General features: G+C 47.6%; 1 protein-coding gene across 1 annotated transcript in view; it reads left to right on the top strand.

Moving 5' to 3' along the window:
• The window catches only part of LOC307071571 (gamma-aminobutyric acid receptor subunit pi), a gene marked incomplete at both ends in the record, with an annotated part of 28,528 nt that extends 13,478 nt beyond the window's left edge, over positions 1 to 15,050 (top strand). The window contains 8 exons of the mRNA XM_079730597.1: positions 3,885 to 3,997; positions 5,647 to 5,714; positions 6,687 to 6,904; positions 8,320 to 8,402; positions 12,623 to 12,760; positions 13,075 to 13,227; positions 13,988 to 14,169; positions 14,661 to 15,050. Of these exons, the coding sequence (XP_079586723.1) occupies positions 3,885 to 3,997; positions 5,647 to 5,714; positions 6,687 to 6,904; positions 8,320 to 8,402; positions 12,623 to 12,760; positions 13,075 to 13,227; positions 13,988 to 14,169; positions 14,661 to 15,050 (1,345 nt within the window). The remainder of the gene's footprint in view (positions 1 to 3,884; positions 3,998 to 5,646; positions 5,715 to 6,686; positions 6,905 to 8,319; positions 8,403 to 12,622; positions 12,761 to 13,074; positions 13,228 to 13,987; positions 14,170 to 14,660) is intronic.
• Positions 15,051 to 15,274: the final 224 nt, after the last annotated feature.

Here is a 15,274-nt window from a genome sequence, read left to right as displayed (position 1 = left end):
TCTGTATGCACACACACCTGTCACACGTGTGATTCCACCCACGGGCTCTGCACTCATCCCATTCATCAACCGCTGCGCCGCACTGAGCACCAATCTGATCCATGCTGGGGAAAGATGAGAGGAAGGTGATCAATCAAATCACACTGCCTCTCGTGTGTATGCACAACCCCCCCCACACACACATATACACACACACAGACACATGTTCCTGTCTCCCGTTCCCCTCTGCTGGGTGGATCCGGAGCTCTGTGGAGCTGAGAGGAGCTGGAGCTCGGCACCACGCCGAGCTGACGCCTGGGAGCTCTGCAGCCAGAAGAAGAAGAAGAAGAAGAAGAGTGCTGGGGGGGGGTAGACGGATGACAGGGGTTTTCTGGGAAAGTGGGGGGTAGGCTTCTCCAGGGCAGCGGCCGGTGGAGGACTGATCTAATCTGTTGTGAACTGCTCAAGTGTTGCCTGGACCCCTCAGGTGTCGGTGGGCAAGGGGGGGAAGGTCACGGTGTTGGGTCGGCGGGGGGGGGGGGGGGGGTGGACAGAGGCGGCAGATCGGGGTGGGAGGTGGCTGTGTGGCCCGAGGCCTGCGGGGGATCTTGATGTGTGGCGATGCGTGAGGGGAGCGGCCCATAGCGGTCGTCGTCAAACCGGATCAGAAGAGTCACGTTATGTCCGCCACCGGCTGGGTGAACCCTCCCCCCCCCCCCCCCCGTAGTGCTTGGCTCAGCCTGCCTCACCCTGTTTACCGTCGCTGTGCACTCCGGCTAATGTACGCTTACTGTACGCTTGGCATACAGCGCCCCCCCCCCCCCCCCATGGCGCCGTTGCCATCGGTTACCGCACGCCATACCCTTCAGTCCACACAACTCGTTCCTCTTCCAAACGGTTTTCTCTTGCTTTGGGTTGGTTATTTTTGCTGCCAGTGTTTACACCTCAATATTAACATACGTAGCAGCTAAACATCCGTGCTCGCCAACAGCCGGAGCGCCATGTGTGAGGCGGTTACCGGAGCTCACATGGTGGTGCGGTGAACTCCAGCAGTCCAGCTGACAGAGCAGGGCGAGGAGACGCAGTGACTGGGCGCAGGGGGAGCAGCTGTCGGCTTGTTATTCCCCCCCCCCCCCCCCCCCCCCCCCCCCCCCCCCCGGCAGACATGGGGGGTCTGTCAGCACACATCCTGCTGCAGGGCACACTCCACAAACCATGCGCTCACCAGGGGTCCAAGGACCCCCCACGGTGCATGCTAATGGGAAATATGAGGTGTGTGTGTGTGTCTCTGTTTCCACATGTCCACACATCATTCCACGCAATCAGCAGAAATATGCTTTTTAATTGTGATATAACCGGGTGTGGAACGAAGCTTCTCAGATATGAAGGAGAAACGATGATGATGATGATGAGAAGAGAAGATACAGTGTTCCTCATTATGGTCTGCCTATGCAGAGAGATAATGCTCACCAGCCAGTTTGTCTGAATACATGAAACATGTATGTCTCCATCTCACCCACTGAATATTGCTTTCTGAGTCTAGTGTTTTCTTGACATCTCACCATGTACACTAACATGCACCACAGACACACTCATTCACACACACACACACACACACACACACACACACACACACACACACACACACACACACACAAACCGCGTCTCAGTATTAGACTCGCTTTCAGTGTTCTTGCAGTTGATACTGTGCTCCTGGTGCTCTTGCCTCCCCCATTTTATATCCGTCACTGCAGAAGTAGTTTATTCTCTCAGAATCTGTCACACACACACACACACACACACACACACACACACACACACACACACACACACACACACTACAGGAGCATGCTAAATTAATCTCACTCAACCCACTCAAGTGGGTGCATGTTGACACATTGACTCTCTCTCTCTCTCTCTCTCTCTCTCTCTCTCTCTCTCTGACACACATACCCACACCGACCACTGGAAGAACTGGCAGTGATAAGGCGCTACTGAACTGAAAGGAGGTCTTATAGGGCTTCTATAAGGCAGACTGCCACTGGGAGTGCCCTGTCAGTACTGATACTAACAACACCTCCCCATCAAATGTCAATCAAACACAGAAACAGATACACTGCTGCCTGCTAAAAGACTGCTCCATCCTACCAATATTATGTGACCTCCTGCTCAAACACTGCTATCAGCTTAAAGACGCTATGCTTAAACAAGGCTACCTTCTGAACGATGCTTACAGCTAAATCACTGCATTCTTCTAATTCACTGCAATGTACAGTCATACCCTAATACCTGCTTATATGTTGCTACGCGCTAATACAGCGCTACCTGCTTGCACACTTCCATCTGCGAATGACTCACCATGCTATAAGTGAGGCTATTAGAGTTCTCAACGGGCCTGAAATTTCAAGCCTGATCAAGAGACTTCCTAGTGTTGAGTTTAGGAACCAAAGCAGTGGACACTGGACTTGCAATTAGCATCAGCTACACCAGCCAGCCGTGTTGAACGAGAAGCGGGGAGAGACGAGAGAGAGACCAGCAGATGCACTCTCCTCTGCAGTCAATCAGTTCATTCGACCGGGCCGCGGTGCAATTAGATCATATATGTATATATTTTCTTATGTTTACGTGCATATTAATTGGGCCTTGATCAATTCAAACAGCACAAGTCAGCAAACTCTTCGGGTTCTGACCGAAGACCTTGAGGACTCTGAGAGGCGATTCACTGCCTGAGCAGCCGTGCCCCCCAAGCTTATTACCTCCATGTCTTAGCTGATCCGACACGCTCTGGTGAACCACGACTCGCCTGCAGGGGTCTTGGCCAGGTTTGCCCCCTGAGCTGCCTGTGCACATCCAGCGTCACCATTCAGCGGCGACAGATTGCGTTAATGCATGCCATGCCGATGGTCGAGTCATGCCCCCGTGTGAGCCAGTATCCCTGTCCGGATAATGGAATGGGGAAATCCGCCGTTGTGTCGTGTTTCTTTCGTCCTTGCTGTTCCGCATCGTGCAACGCTGTGCTAACCTGATGTCAGGTTGGGAGTGCATCATATTTTGCATTTGTTGCAAATATTCAGATGTGAGCTGTAAGGCTTGGCTGCCCTCGTTTATTAATGCGGAAAATAAATCAGCCATCCCCAACATAGGGGAGGATCAGAGATGAAATGCTGGGATATGCGGGCGGTGTTAATGGGGTGTTTCGTAACTTCTTGGTGAAATGTGCTTTTGGCGAGAGCAGCGTACATATGAAGTAATCACTACTGGGACGTTAACATGCCTGACAGCATCGACATGCCGTGTGTGTGTGTGTGTGTGTGTGTGTGTGTGTGTGTGTGTGTGTGTGTGTGTTCATGCACAATATGAACGTTTGTGTTTGTGGTCGGATCTGTTTTGCTTCAGCCCCTCTTACATCACCCGGTACCCCCCTGGGCTCTCTCTGCACTGAGCAGGGCTCTCCTTGTTTACACACAGACGCTCACACACACACACCCCCTGCACCGCAGCTCCAGCTATGGGAAATAAATGTGGTTATTATGATGCAAAACTGTCAACTCGTCAACTCTGTTTTTACTCAACTGTAGTCCCTAATTCATGTTGTGGGTTTTTCTCGGCCATTAAATTATTTCAGCTGTTTTGATCTCAACACTTTTCTTACCACACGGGGAGCCAGCCTGAAACGACGTGGGGAACCAGTCGATAAAGCATTAAAATGTTAATATGTCGATACAAATTGAGTAATAAGTGAGCTGAGGACTGAGGTTACTAAGAGAAAGAAATATGCATTTAAGGGGAAGGAAGAGGAAGAGACATTCGCTGCCATTCATTTACTCGAAAACCTTCCATTCTCTTTTGTCTCTGAAACCTTTTCTCTCTCCCTCTCCCTCTCCCCCTCTCTCTCTTGTCCCCAGGTTGTTGGAGAACGCGTTGCTCAACGCTGAGGTGAAGGAGGGAGAGATCCTCCCGCCCACCATTCATAAGCTGATGAAAGGCTACAACAAGTACCTCCGGCCTTTCTTTGACAGTAAGGGAACAGAGCAGAAGGCAGGCGCCTCCCGAGGATGGTCTCACACTCCAGGGACCACCACTCTATCCACCTCTCTCTCTGTATCTCTGTCGCTCTCTATCTCTCTCTCATTCTCTCTCTCCCTTGACCTCTCTCTGTAGCGCTCTCTCTATCACTCTCTTACTCTCTCTCACTCCCTCTCTCTTGCTCTCTCTCCCTCTTTCTCTCGCTCTCGCTCTCTCACCCTCACTTTCTGTATTTCTTTGAGGCACCGAGATGGAAAGGGAAATAGAGTGATTGAGCTAGTGAGAGTGCGGTAGAGAGCGGCAGAGAGGGAGAGATGCTGAAGGAGTGAGAACAGCCAACAGAAGGATCAATGACAGCCCGTGCCAGACCCACAGAAAGCCTTCTGTATTTATCTGTTGATGCTTTGCTCACACACGGTCCGCTCATCATGCGCCCACGTCGGGCAAAGAAGAGCGCAACACTGGTTACATTTTGGATAGAGGAGTGTGTACGCTGTGTACACACAGGAAAACATGTTTAGATTACAGGTTATTACATTTTGTTCTTCAGATAGCAGGTAGACAAAATAGAGATCAATGCCACAGCAAAATCCGCAAAATACTTGCAACATAGCAAAACAAAGATACAACCTGGCAAACACAGCATGCCCCCATATCACAAGGGAAGGCGTAGCGTCTGGTTGTCCCTTCCCCATTGTAACGGGATTAAGGATTCTCTTTGGTGTTCAGCGGATGGATCGCACATCATCATGTCAGCGGGAGACAGCGTTGCCCCAGTAACGTGATGAGATGCCAGGCTTCTGCAGAATCTGGCATGTGTCAATGCATGGCCTTGCACTTTGTATGAATGTGGGGAAAATGTAAAAACTAGGAAACTCACTGGAAGACACAGGTGCTGTATCTTCAACACACACACACACACACACACACACACACACACACACACACACACACACACACACACACACACACACACACACACACACACACACACACACACACACACACACACATATTTATATACAGAAATCAGAAAGCAGACACTTTGTCTGGCAGAGTAATTTGGTTTTCAAAGAACCAAAAAGAGGTTGTTAAGTGAGAATAGAAGAAGACTGCGAGAGAGACAGAGAAAGAAATCCGCTTTATTCACTGGAATGAAGAGTTGGCAGGAGCAAATTCCTTTTCACAGGCCGACACACAATAGAACTACAAAACAGACAGGCAGACATACAAATCCGAAAGAAAGTTATCCACGACAGCCACAAAGACATATACAACAGAAAAACCGACAGACATAACAGTTTGGAATTACTCTTCCCTCTCATATCATGTCACGTCATGTCGTGCTCATCCACCATGAACACACACACACACACACACACACACACACACACACACACACACACACACACACACACACACATACAGTGTGTACGAACATACAAAGACATACACACCACAGATAACGACAAAATTACATAAGACTGTACAACAAGCACATAGACAAAGAATTACACAAGCCAGTACACACACACACTCGAATGCACAAGCCATTTACAACTACACAAGTGGATAACGCCTGGGAGAATTGACTTTGGGTGTCTGCAGTTCACTATGTGTTGTCTCTGTTGTCCTCTCTAGATGGACCCGTATCTGTGGGCATGAGCTTGGACATCGCCAGCATTGACACCATCTCAGAGATCAACATGGTGAGGCTACCCAACATCCCATTCATCACCACCCACCTAGTGTCACCAATCAGACTTTAGATGAATGTTATAAAGTGTGAGAGAAGACGAGCAGCATCTGGGTGGACTGCGTGTTTCACTTTCTGGCTTCGTATTTGTTTCAGCCAATCATGTTGCCGGAGGCAGAGTACTGTAACGTTTAATTGGCTATTGTAGCGAACACAAACTCGGCCAGCAATAGTTAACTGTTGAAAAGTATCTGGAAAGGTTTTAAATCAACACTGTGTGGCCACTGTAGAAATATACTTCTTAAAATCCCCGTTTCCGGTCCAAGTTCTGTGCCATCTCCCCCCAGATGTTCTGCTATATAATAGTAGGAATGCTGGGCTCAAGATTAACAACCATCCAATCCAATAGTCAGACACAAATCAGTAAAGTATAGCCTGTGACTGTATATACTGTACCAACCATAACCTTAGAGTGACCCTTTCAGTCAAGCACCCATTCACACGGCTTGCTGAGTCTTTTTATTGTGCTGCTAACTCATCTTCACAACACTGAGGATGAACCCACTTTTTCATTGTATCAGGATTTGTTCCGCTCCTGCGAGTCAGGCAGGATATTGGAAGTACACTGTCTTCTACCCTTGCATGTTGTTACCTCACAACTGAGATGGACTATGCAAGAGGGCCTTTTTTTCCTAGAGTAGGTGGAAGGCTGAGCCGTCTGCTGAGTCCAAAGTAAGACAGCCATATCCTCGCTTCAGGAACACAAAGGGGCTTTGGGCCACGACATCCATTTCATATTCAGCCAAGCATGAAAATATCATACCTTTAAAAAAAGAGCTGACTTGGCCCATTTCCCAGAGAGTCCCTAGGTTTGCAAAACACAAAACATTCCCTTTCGAGCTCAAAACAATCAACATGCTTGTCATTCAAAACACCTCACCACACCACAGTCGTTTATTCTGCCTGTTGTTCCCTTATGCTCCAGGACTACACGGCCACCATCTTCCTGCGTCAGCGCTGGACCGACGAGAGGCTGGTGTTCCAGGGGAACAAGAGCCTGAGTCTGGACGGCCGCCTGGTGGAGCTGCTCTGGGTGCCCGACACCTTCATCGTGGACTCCAAGAAGTCCTTCCTCCACGACATCACCGTGGAGAACCGGCTCATCCGCATCTTCCCCAACGGCACCGTCCTCTACGCGCTGAGGTCAGGGGTCAGGGTTAATGTCAAGCGATAGGGCCGTTGTTGTGGGGTGTAAGCCGCTTATGGTGTTGTGTCATGGCTGAGGGAGCCGCGGGTTTATGATGGCGTAGGGAGCCTTAACATGACCTCGCCCACCACTGTCCGTCGTGTTTGATTCAGCCATTGCTGTGCTCAGATTGAACCTAAACATGTGGGAACTTTGACCTTGGCGATGACCTTCCAAACCCAAACTCTGTATTAATTCTGTTGATTCTTCAACTCTCTACTTCCAGTAGTCTAACAGCAATGCCTGCGTATTGAGTCTTGTAATGCTGTTATATATTGTTTTATCCAAAAGTAAGACATGAGTCCCCAAAGGATTATCCCTCACTAGAGATTATTATGGATTTTGATGAAATACAGAGCCAGGTGAATAGCTTATAGGGAGATATCGAGATTTATAGGATATGATTTGTGGAGGATTTATATAGCTCACACTAAAGGATTCCTACAGCCTGCTGCCATTTTATATGGTTGGTTGTGTTACTTTAATGATATTGCTGTAAGACAAGCTGCAAGTGAATGGGGAATTGTTTTGTATGGGCGGCGGGTTCTGACTGGGTGGAGGGATAAGAAATATGGATAAAACTGATTGAAAACAGGGATTATTCGTTACATTTTTATGAATGACTCCCATGGCACAACATTTAACAACTGAAGGCAAACCATGTGAATTTCTGTATGCATTTGTATGTATTGAAGTGCTCCTCTGAACTTCAGTTCCTCTGAGCTTCACGAGAATGTAGAATATTATTTAAAAAGTCTGATACGTCTAAGGTGACTAACTGGGGACTAACTGTTGGAGAAATAGAGAAAATATGGAAGAGATGAGAGACATCAGCACAACACCTCGTTACTTTTCATCACGCTCAGCAGCCACGGTGCGTCTTGCGTGCTTGGGTTTAAACTCTCCTTCGGGGTCCCAGCGCAAGAGTCGACAGAACTCGAAGTAGAAGTAGTCCATTTTATTATTCCCTATTAAATTTTTAAAAGCCGTAAAGGGATTCTCCCGGGCAGTGGATGGATATAATAATAATATATTGGTGTTTACCTGAGGAAATACAGATGGCAACAGACAAGCCAAAAGAGGTTGGTGACATTGTGGGTAGAGTAGTTTAGGCAACAGTAAGGATAGGAGATATTCTTACACTGTTTGATGTCAATGCTCTTAACCACTCCACAGTATCAACTATTGATCTGCAACCTGCTCACTGCTGCTCTGTCTCTCTCTCTCTCTCTCTCTCTCTCTGTCTCTGTCTCTGTCTCTCTCTCTCTTTCTGTCTCTGTCTCTGTCTCTCTCTGTCTCTCTCTCTCTCTCTCTCTCTCTCTCTCTCTCTCTCTCTCTCTCTCTGTCTCTGTCTCTCTCCTCATGTTTTCAGGATCACCACCACGGTGGCCTGCAACATGGACCTCACCAAGTACCCTATGGACAAGCAGACGTGCACCCTTCAGCTGGAGAGCTGTGAGGACCCTCTTATATTTACCGTTACCTAGATATAGGCCCTACCAGGGGGATATTAGGGTATCCATGGCCTGGAGCAATCCACTAACCCCCTTACTGCGCCCAACATGCTCAGCCCTTATTGAATTACCTGTGTGTGCTGTGTGTATGTGTGTGTTTGTGGGTGTCATTAGAAATAATGTTATGAACCCATTACAGCTACTATAGATATTACTATAGGTATGGTCATATAGTATTGTAATATATATAATATACACACACACACACACACACACACACACACACACATATGCATGTATATATATACACCCATTACCAGCTTTGAGACAGGGAAAGGAGGTTAGACCTTTATTCGCTGGTGAAGACAATGTGTGGGCGGGCGGGTTTACATAAAATAAAAGTGGAAAAAAACCAGAGGGATCAGACGAATCAGTGACTCAGATCTTCAAATCCATCGGCACGCGAATGGGTGAGTGTATTTGTGTGTGTGTGTGTGTGTGTGTGTGTGTGTGTGTGTGTGTGTGTGTGTGTGTGTGTGTGTGTGTGTGTGTAGCTGCATGTACATTTACATTTACATTTAGGGCATGTAGCAGACGCTTTTATCCAAAGCAACTTACAATAAGTGTATTTGTTACAATAAGTACATTTGTCATAAGAAGTGAAACAATATATCGCTGTCGGTACAGTAAAGATGTTCATAGAACCAAGTGCAAGTATTACAATCGCTAGGCTAACCCATTCCCCGTGTAAAGCAATGATAGCAGCTACTGTAGATGCTACACAATTAAGTACCTTGAATAAGTGCAATGTACAAGTGCCAGGACGTACAACATTCAATGGTGGCTGTGCATTGGTTTCTATGCAGAGTCGAGGTGAACTCTGAACAGGTGAGTTTTGAGTCTTTTGCGGAAGCTGGTGAGCGACTCTGCGATCCTGACATCGGTAGGGAGCTCGTTCCACCACTGAGGTCCCTAAACAGAGAAAAGTTGTGACTTCATGTATGTATGTGTGTGTGTGTGTCTGAGTGTAAGAGTTGCTATTTGCAGTCATTGGGCAATTTTGATAAGAAAGAAAGAGAAAACACAGCAAGTGAGAGAAAGGAGGAAGAGAGATATACATAAAAGGCAGACAGACAGACAGAGACAAATGCAGACAGAAAGAGAGAAATACAGAAAGACAGACAGAAATACAGACAGACAGAGAAAAATGCACAGAAAAAGAAAGGGAGATCAATACATACAGCTAGAAAGTTAAATAAATGCAGACATAGATAAAAAGAGAGGAATAGAGACAGAGAGAGAGAGTAACGAGAGGAAGAAACAGACGTTCTGGCGACAGAATCAGTGCAACATAACTCATTCCCTTCCTCCCACAGGTTTGTCCGTCACAATTGATTTGATTACCGCCACGGCAACAGAACTAGGCCAGGGCTGTAACACTGTAAACACAACTCAGTGTAAAAACTGTCCCCCTAATCCTCGGCCAAAAAAAACCACTTGTCTTGGTTCTCATAAGACGGGAGGCCTCAGAAACAAGCTGCAGGCGGCACAGTGTGTCTGAGTGGGTTCTCCTTTCTTCTCTGTTGCTGTAGGAAGCCAGGGAGACCACCATGTCCTTTCATTTCAGATTGCCGTAATCGTACAAAGATCTATTTGTACTGCTCTAAGACTAAGTGTTTCTTGTTTGAAGAGTTCTCGAACTTGGGAGCAGGTACAAACATTTCTATAATTATATTGTATTATATAACCTTTCAAAGGTTCTCTTTCAAACGCACTCAAAGTGAGTTATGATACAAAATAAATAAAAATACTCCGCTCCCTTTGAACAATGGGATGTCTCACCGCTTTGGCCATCGGCGTTCTGTCTAAAGAGGGGTCAGCTTAGCTCAGGAGGTTGAGCAGTTGTCTGGTAACCGAAAGGTTGCTAGTTGGATCCTCAGCTCCTCCTAGCTGAGTGTCGATGTGTCCCTGAGCAAGACACTTAACCCTAACTGCTCCTGACGAGCTGGCTGTCGCCTTGCATGGTTGACTCTGCCATCGGTGTGTCAATGTGTGTATTAACCGATGTAGGTCGCTTTGGATAAAAGCGTCTGCTAAATGCCCTCATTGTAATTGTAACGAGCTCTCTGTCAAATTTTTGAAAGCAGCTTGGAGACGCTGCCATGATGATCCAAGCGAGGTGTCCTGACGCCAGCGGACGCCATGTTTTTGAAGGCTCCGTACAAACCGACAAGCGTCGATTCTCCATGGCGAACGCTAGCATCAACTCAACGCTCATAAACGATGACATCGTTCTTTGTCCAAAGGTTGTTTTCGTTGCGATCCCTCTGGAGCACACATAACGGTGTGTTGCCGCGGCGCCATAGGCAACATACCGTTTTCCGTGGAGCCCCGTGGTTAACCAAACTTTACTATCAAACTTTACGAAGATAAACATATCTGTCACTCGTTCCTTTTTGCCGGCCAGCAGAGGAGAGCACCCTTCCGCCCGACATCTTGAACTCCAACCCCCTTGTCCAGCCAACCATGGGGGATTCATTCTTATCATCCTCATCCTTTTATCTTCTCTTTCCCTCTCAGGCGGTGTTTCTCCAACTCTCTGCCTTCATCCCTTTCAATTTAAAGCCTCTATCCCCCTCTGTGCTCCTCTCCAGCCACTGTCACTGACTCTAGCCTGTCTCTCTCTGTCAGTCTAAGTGTTGGGTTTGTCTGTCTGTTATGTTCCACTGTTGTCTCTGGGCTTGCTGTGTAAAGTTATTGGTGGCCAACTCTCCATTGTAGTGAATAAAGCTGATTTTCTCTCTCTTTCACTTTCTCTCTGTCTTGCCCTCTATATGTCTCTCTGTCTCGCCCTCTTTCTCCCCCCCTCTCTCTCTCTCTCTCACTGCAAAGCTCAAGTGGTTATTTTTCATAACTCCATGCCAAAAGTGGCTCCTTCAGACATAAGTCTGGTTTGGACAGAAATCTGGCGGGGCATTTAGATTAGGATTTGTGTTGAAATATTCTGTGGCTTATGTCTGGTAAGAAAGTGAATCTTTTGTCAGAAAATCCAGTTTGCTCTTGAGGTAAATCCTCACACCAATGAAAAATGGAAAGGAAGTGCCTTTGGGATGTGATTGAGTCTCACCTTCAGCAAATCGTCCTGTTTTCACCGTCCCAAAGTACATTGGACTATGTTGCGTACAAGAGAGTATCGCACTCCTTGGAGATTTGTCTTCAATGTGGTATACCGTTGTGTTGCTTGTGTTTGCTGCTTCTTAAACCTTTAGCATTGCAAGACTGTGAGTCAGACGAATGGTTGATCTGGTTAACAGGGTACAATAACAAGGTACACTGGTATTTTATTTCTTCCTCGCCAAAGCCTTCCTCACCACTCGTCAGAGAACTCCCCTTCAAGTAGCTTGTACCTATTGATCATCGCCTGGTGCTTAACGAAGGCATTCCACAGAGAAGGATTCTGGATGAATGAGTGATGATGTGATGACTGAATGATGGATGAGGGATGAATGAATGATGGACAATGGTAACCCAGAGGTGCACTACAAAACTCCTCATCCCTGCAGCTCTAACGCCCTCTTTAGATCATTAAGGGTAATGCACCACCTTCATGTGGCTGTGTCCGAAGTCATGGTGGCAAACATGACCCAGCAAGGCCAGAGAAAATTCGAGACGGACAGTGACAAATGCAGACAGACAGAGATAAATGCAGACAAACAGAGAGAAATGCAGACTGACAGAGAGAAATGCAGACCGACCGAGAAAAATGAAGGCAGACAGAGAGAAATGCAGAGCGACAGAGAGAAATTAAGACAAACAGAGAGACGAAGTCGACCTAGAGAGAATCTGCAGCTGTCAGTGCAAGTTTAATATGTTTAAGTCAATTAAACAAAAGACAGATATAGGAGACAAACGTGCACACAAAAACGAAATTATTAAACCACAGCCATTCCAGGTATAATTAAAGTTATTCATCAACTGTGCAAACATAAGAGTAATTGAGATGCAGGCTAGAGCTGGAGACCTAAAGGGAGGTATCTTTGGAGGTCTGTTTGACAGTCGGCCCCCGGCTGTTTATCCAGATTTAAGATGATTGGCATGAAGCTACACATTCAAACAACCTGAAGCACATTTCTGTACCGTGTTATGCAGTGCTCAATGTCTAAAGGAAACTAATAATAACGGGTTGTTGCTTTGTTTGCGTGTTTTCCTTGGCCTGGTCAGGGGGCTACAACATCAACGACCTGACCTTCCACTGGACCAGAGGGAACGAGTCTGTGAGCGGGCTGGACACCCTGAAGCTGGCCCAGTACACCGTGGAGGACCACTACACCTCTGTCTCTGAGGCCATCTATGAAACCGGTGAGGCTGGCCTCTTCCACATAAAAGTGTCCTCGCTTATTGTTGTATTACTTTATGTTGTTCTTTATTGGTGAGTGCTAGCGGCTGCAAAATCACAGTGCTGCCAAAAGTCCCAGTATTAAAATTGCCACAGCACAAACCCATTGAGATGATGAATAAATAATATCGGTCCATCATAAACCCCATCAAGTTCAACATACAGTTTTATATTCACTTTAATAGAACGCTGATGGCATTGAAATCCTAATTTCAGGCTTCAGTGCAAAACCAGTAACCAGTACACCAAACCAGCGGTCTCCTCTGTCTCCTCCTAGGCCACTACCCCAAGCTGGTGTTCCACTTCGAGCTGAAGAGGAGCATCCTCTACTTCATCCTGGAGACCTACGTGCCCTCCAGCCTGCTGGTGGTCCTCTCCTGGGTCTCCTTCTGGATCTCACAGTCCTCCGTCCCTGCTCGTATTTGCATAGGTAACCACACACCTCATGGAGACTGTGGTCTTCACCACATCCAGTGGTGGTTTCCATGAGATCCCTACACAGAACATCAATTTGAATCCCATGTTCGCCTAATGACCCATCGTATGGGAAATAATGTGGACTTGCTTGGTAATCTATCAGATGCTTTTAACCAAAGTGACTTGTAGTCGGTTCTCTTGATACATGTCTTTAATGACCAGGAACATTTTCGACAGGGAGGGGAACACCCTAATCAGACTAACCAAACCATTTATAGCATCACAGTGTACATAAGCTTAGCATGGGATAGCATCGCAGTGTACATTAGCATAGCATGGAACAGCACAGCAACAGCTCTAAACCTCAATGTCCTTTAAAGTCGCAGTATGTAACATTTCAACTAGCTCGTAGCTTAAAATAACCTGGACAAATCTGTAGCCAATGCCAAAAAATATTGGCCGGCTCGTACCTCTCACTTTGTTCAGAGGAATTTTACTATCTACACACCTGAACCCCTCCAACTCACACCACTCAGTCAGCCAAGCTACGCGATGTTTGTAACACGATGCACAGCCAGTTAGTGTGGACTGACAGTCTTCTTTATTCTGAAAGTATCCTGCTCACCCACTGGTCCTGAGCACACTCTTACACATTGCAACTCTAACGCACACCCAATGTATCCGACAGAGAGTCCTGCACTGTCCTTGATCCGAGTTGGCTAGCTTGGTTCCTCCATCCAAATGTGTGCGACCCTTGTCTCCTTGGCGACCAGGGGTGACCACGGTGCTGACCATGACCACCCTGATGATGGGGGCCCGCACCTCGCTGCCCAACGCTAACTGCTTCATCAAGGCCATCGACGTGTACCTGGGCATCTGCTTCAGCTTCATCTTCGGGGCCCTCATCGAGTACGCAGTGGCCCACTTCTGCACGCTCACTTACACCGAGTCCATGGTAGGCAGCTTTTTGTTTTTTATCATTACGATGCTACGTTCACATCAGTCAAAAGGCACTGTGGCCGTCTGTCACGTGGGGTCAGTCTGAGGTTAGGGTGTCATATGGTTTGGGACTCCTCGTCCTTGTCATCGTCATGGTGTTCCTCATCATCATCATTATAGTTATTAATTGTTAGTTCTTTATATCAATTTCTTATTTGTCTTATTGCTTGTTTTTTTACTCATGCACGTGTAACTTTTGTACTGCAACTATTTTATTTTGTTTTTCAAGAATAAAATTCAACCACGCAGGAGTCAATCCATCCAGGGTTTCCTTATGCTATAGCTCTAGCTGTAGCTACAGCTCAAGCCCCTGAAGGTTGCTACTGGGAGAACGTACATTGCGCCGGTTAAAGTCAAGCCTCAAGGCTAGCCCGCTAGCGTGTTCTCCCCGAGGTTTGCATCGCTTTAGGGTCTTTACGTCTGAACCGTTCCCTTCTCCCACCGCAGTACGGCCACCACATGCACGATGCATTCGACGACGAGATGAACGGCATCATCACCACCATCGCCAGCAACTCCAACCGGGCCAAGAGACGCAAGGAGGCCAACGCCGCCGCCAATGCCGCCGCCGCCGCCGCCGCTAACTCGGCCCCGGTGGAGATCGCCCTCACCCCGTCCAGCCCCTCGGGGAGCGAGCCCAGGCTGGAGGCCCCGCCCGAGGTGCCCCGCCACTGGTGCTTCACCGTGCTGGCCGTCCTGCGCAAGGTGCTCCGGCGGGCCATGAACTGCTGCCACGTGGAGAACCCCCACTACATAGACAACTATTCCCGGGTCACCTTCCCCCTGTCCTTCGTCATGGTCAACCTGCTCTACTGGACCTACTACCTCTACTTCTAGCGGGACGCTCGCTGAGGGCGGGCTCTCGGGTTTGGGGTCGTTAGGGTAGTGTGCTGCACTATGTAGGGAGATAGACTGTGTGTGTGTGTGTGTGTGTGTGTGTGTGTGTGTGTGTGTGTGTGTGTGTGTGTGTGCGTGTGAGTGTGTGTGCGTGTGAGTGTGGTTTTGTTCACTGTTCTGTTATTTTCCGTATTTTTCCACCATGTCGTGTGTGTGTGGTCCCT

Source organism: Pollachius pollachius, assembly GCF_949987615.1.
Source record: "Pollachius pollachius genome assembly, chromosome: 2".
In the NCBI taxonomy this organism is placed as follows: domain Eukaryota; kingdom Metazoa; phylum Chordata; class Actinopteri; order Gadiformes; family Gadidae; genus Pollachius; species Pollachius pollachius.
Note: the sequence above shows the minus strand (reverse complement) of the source record. Positions and strands in the feature narration are given on the sequence as shown.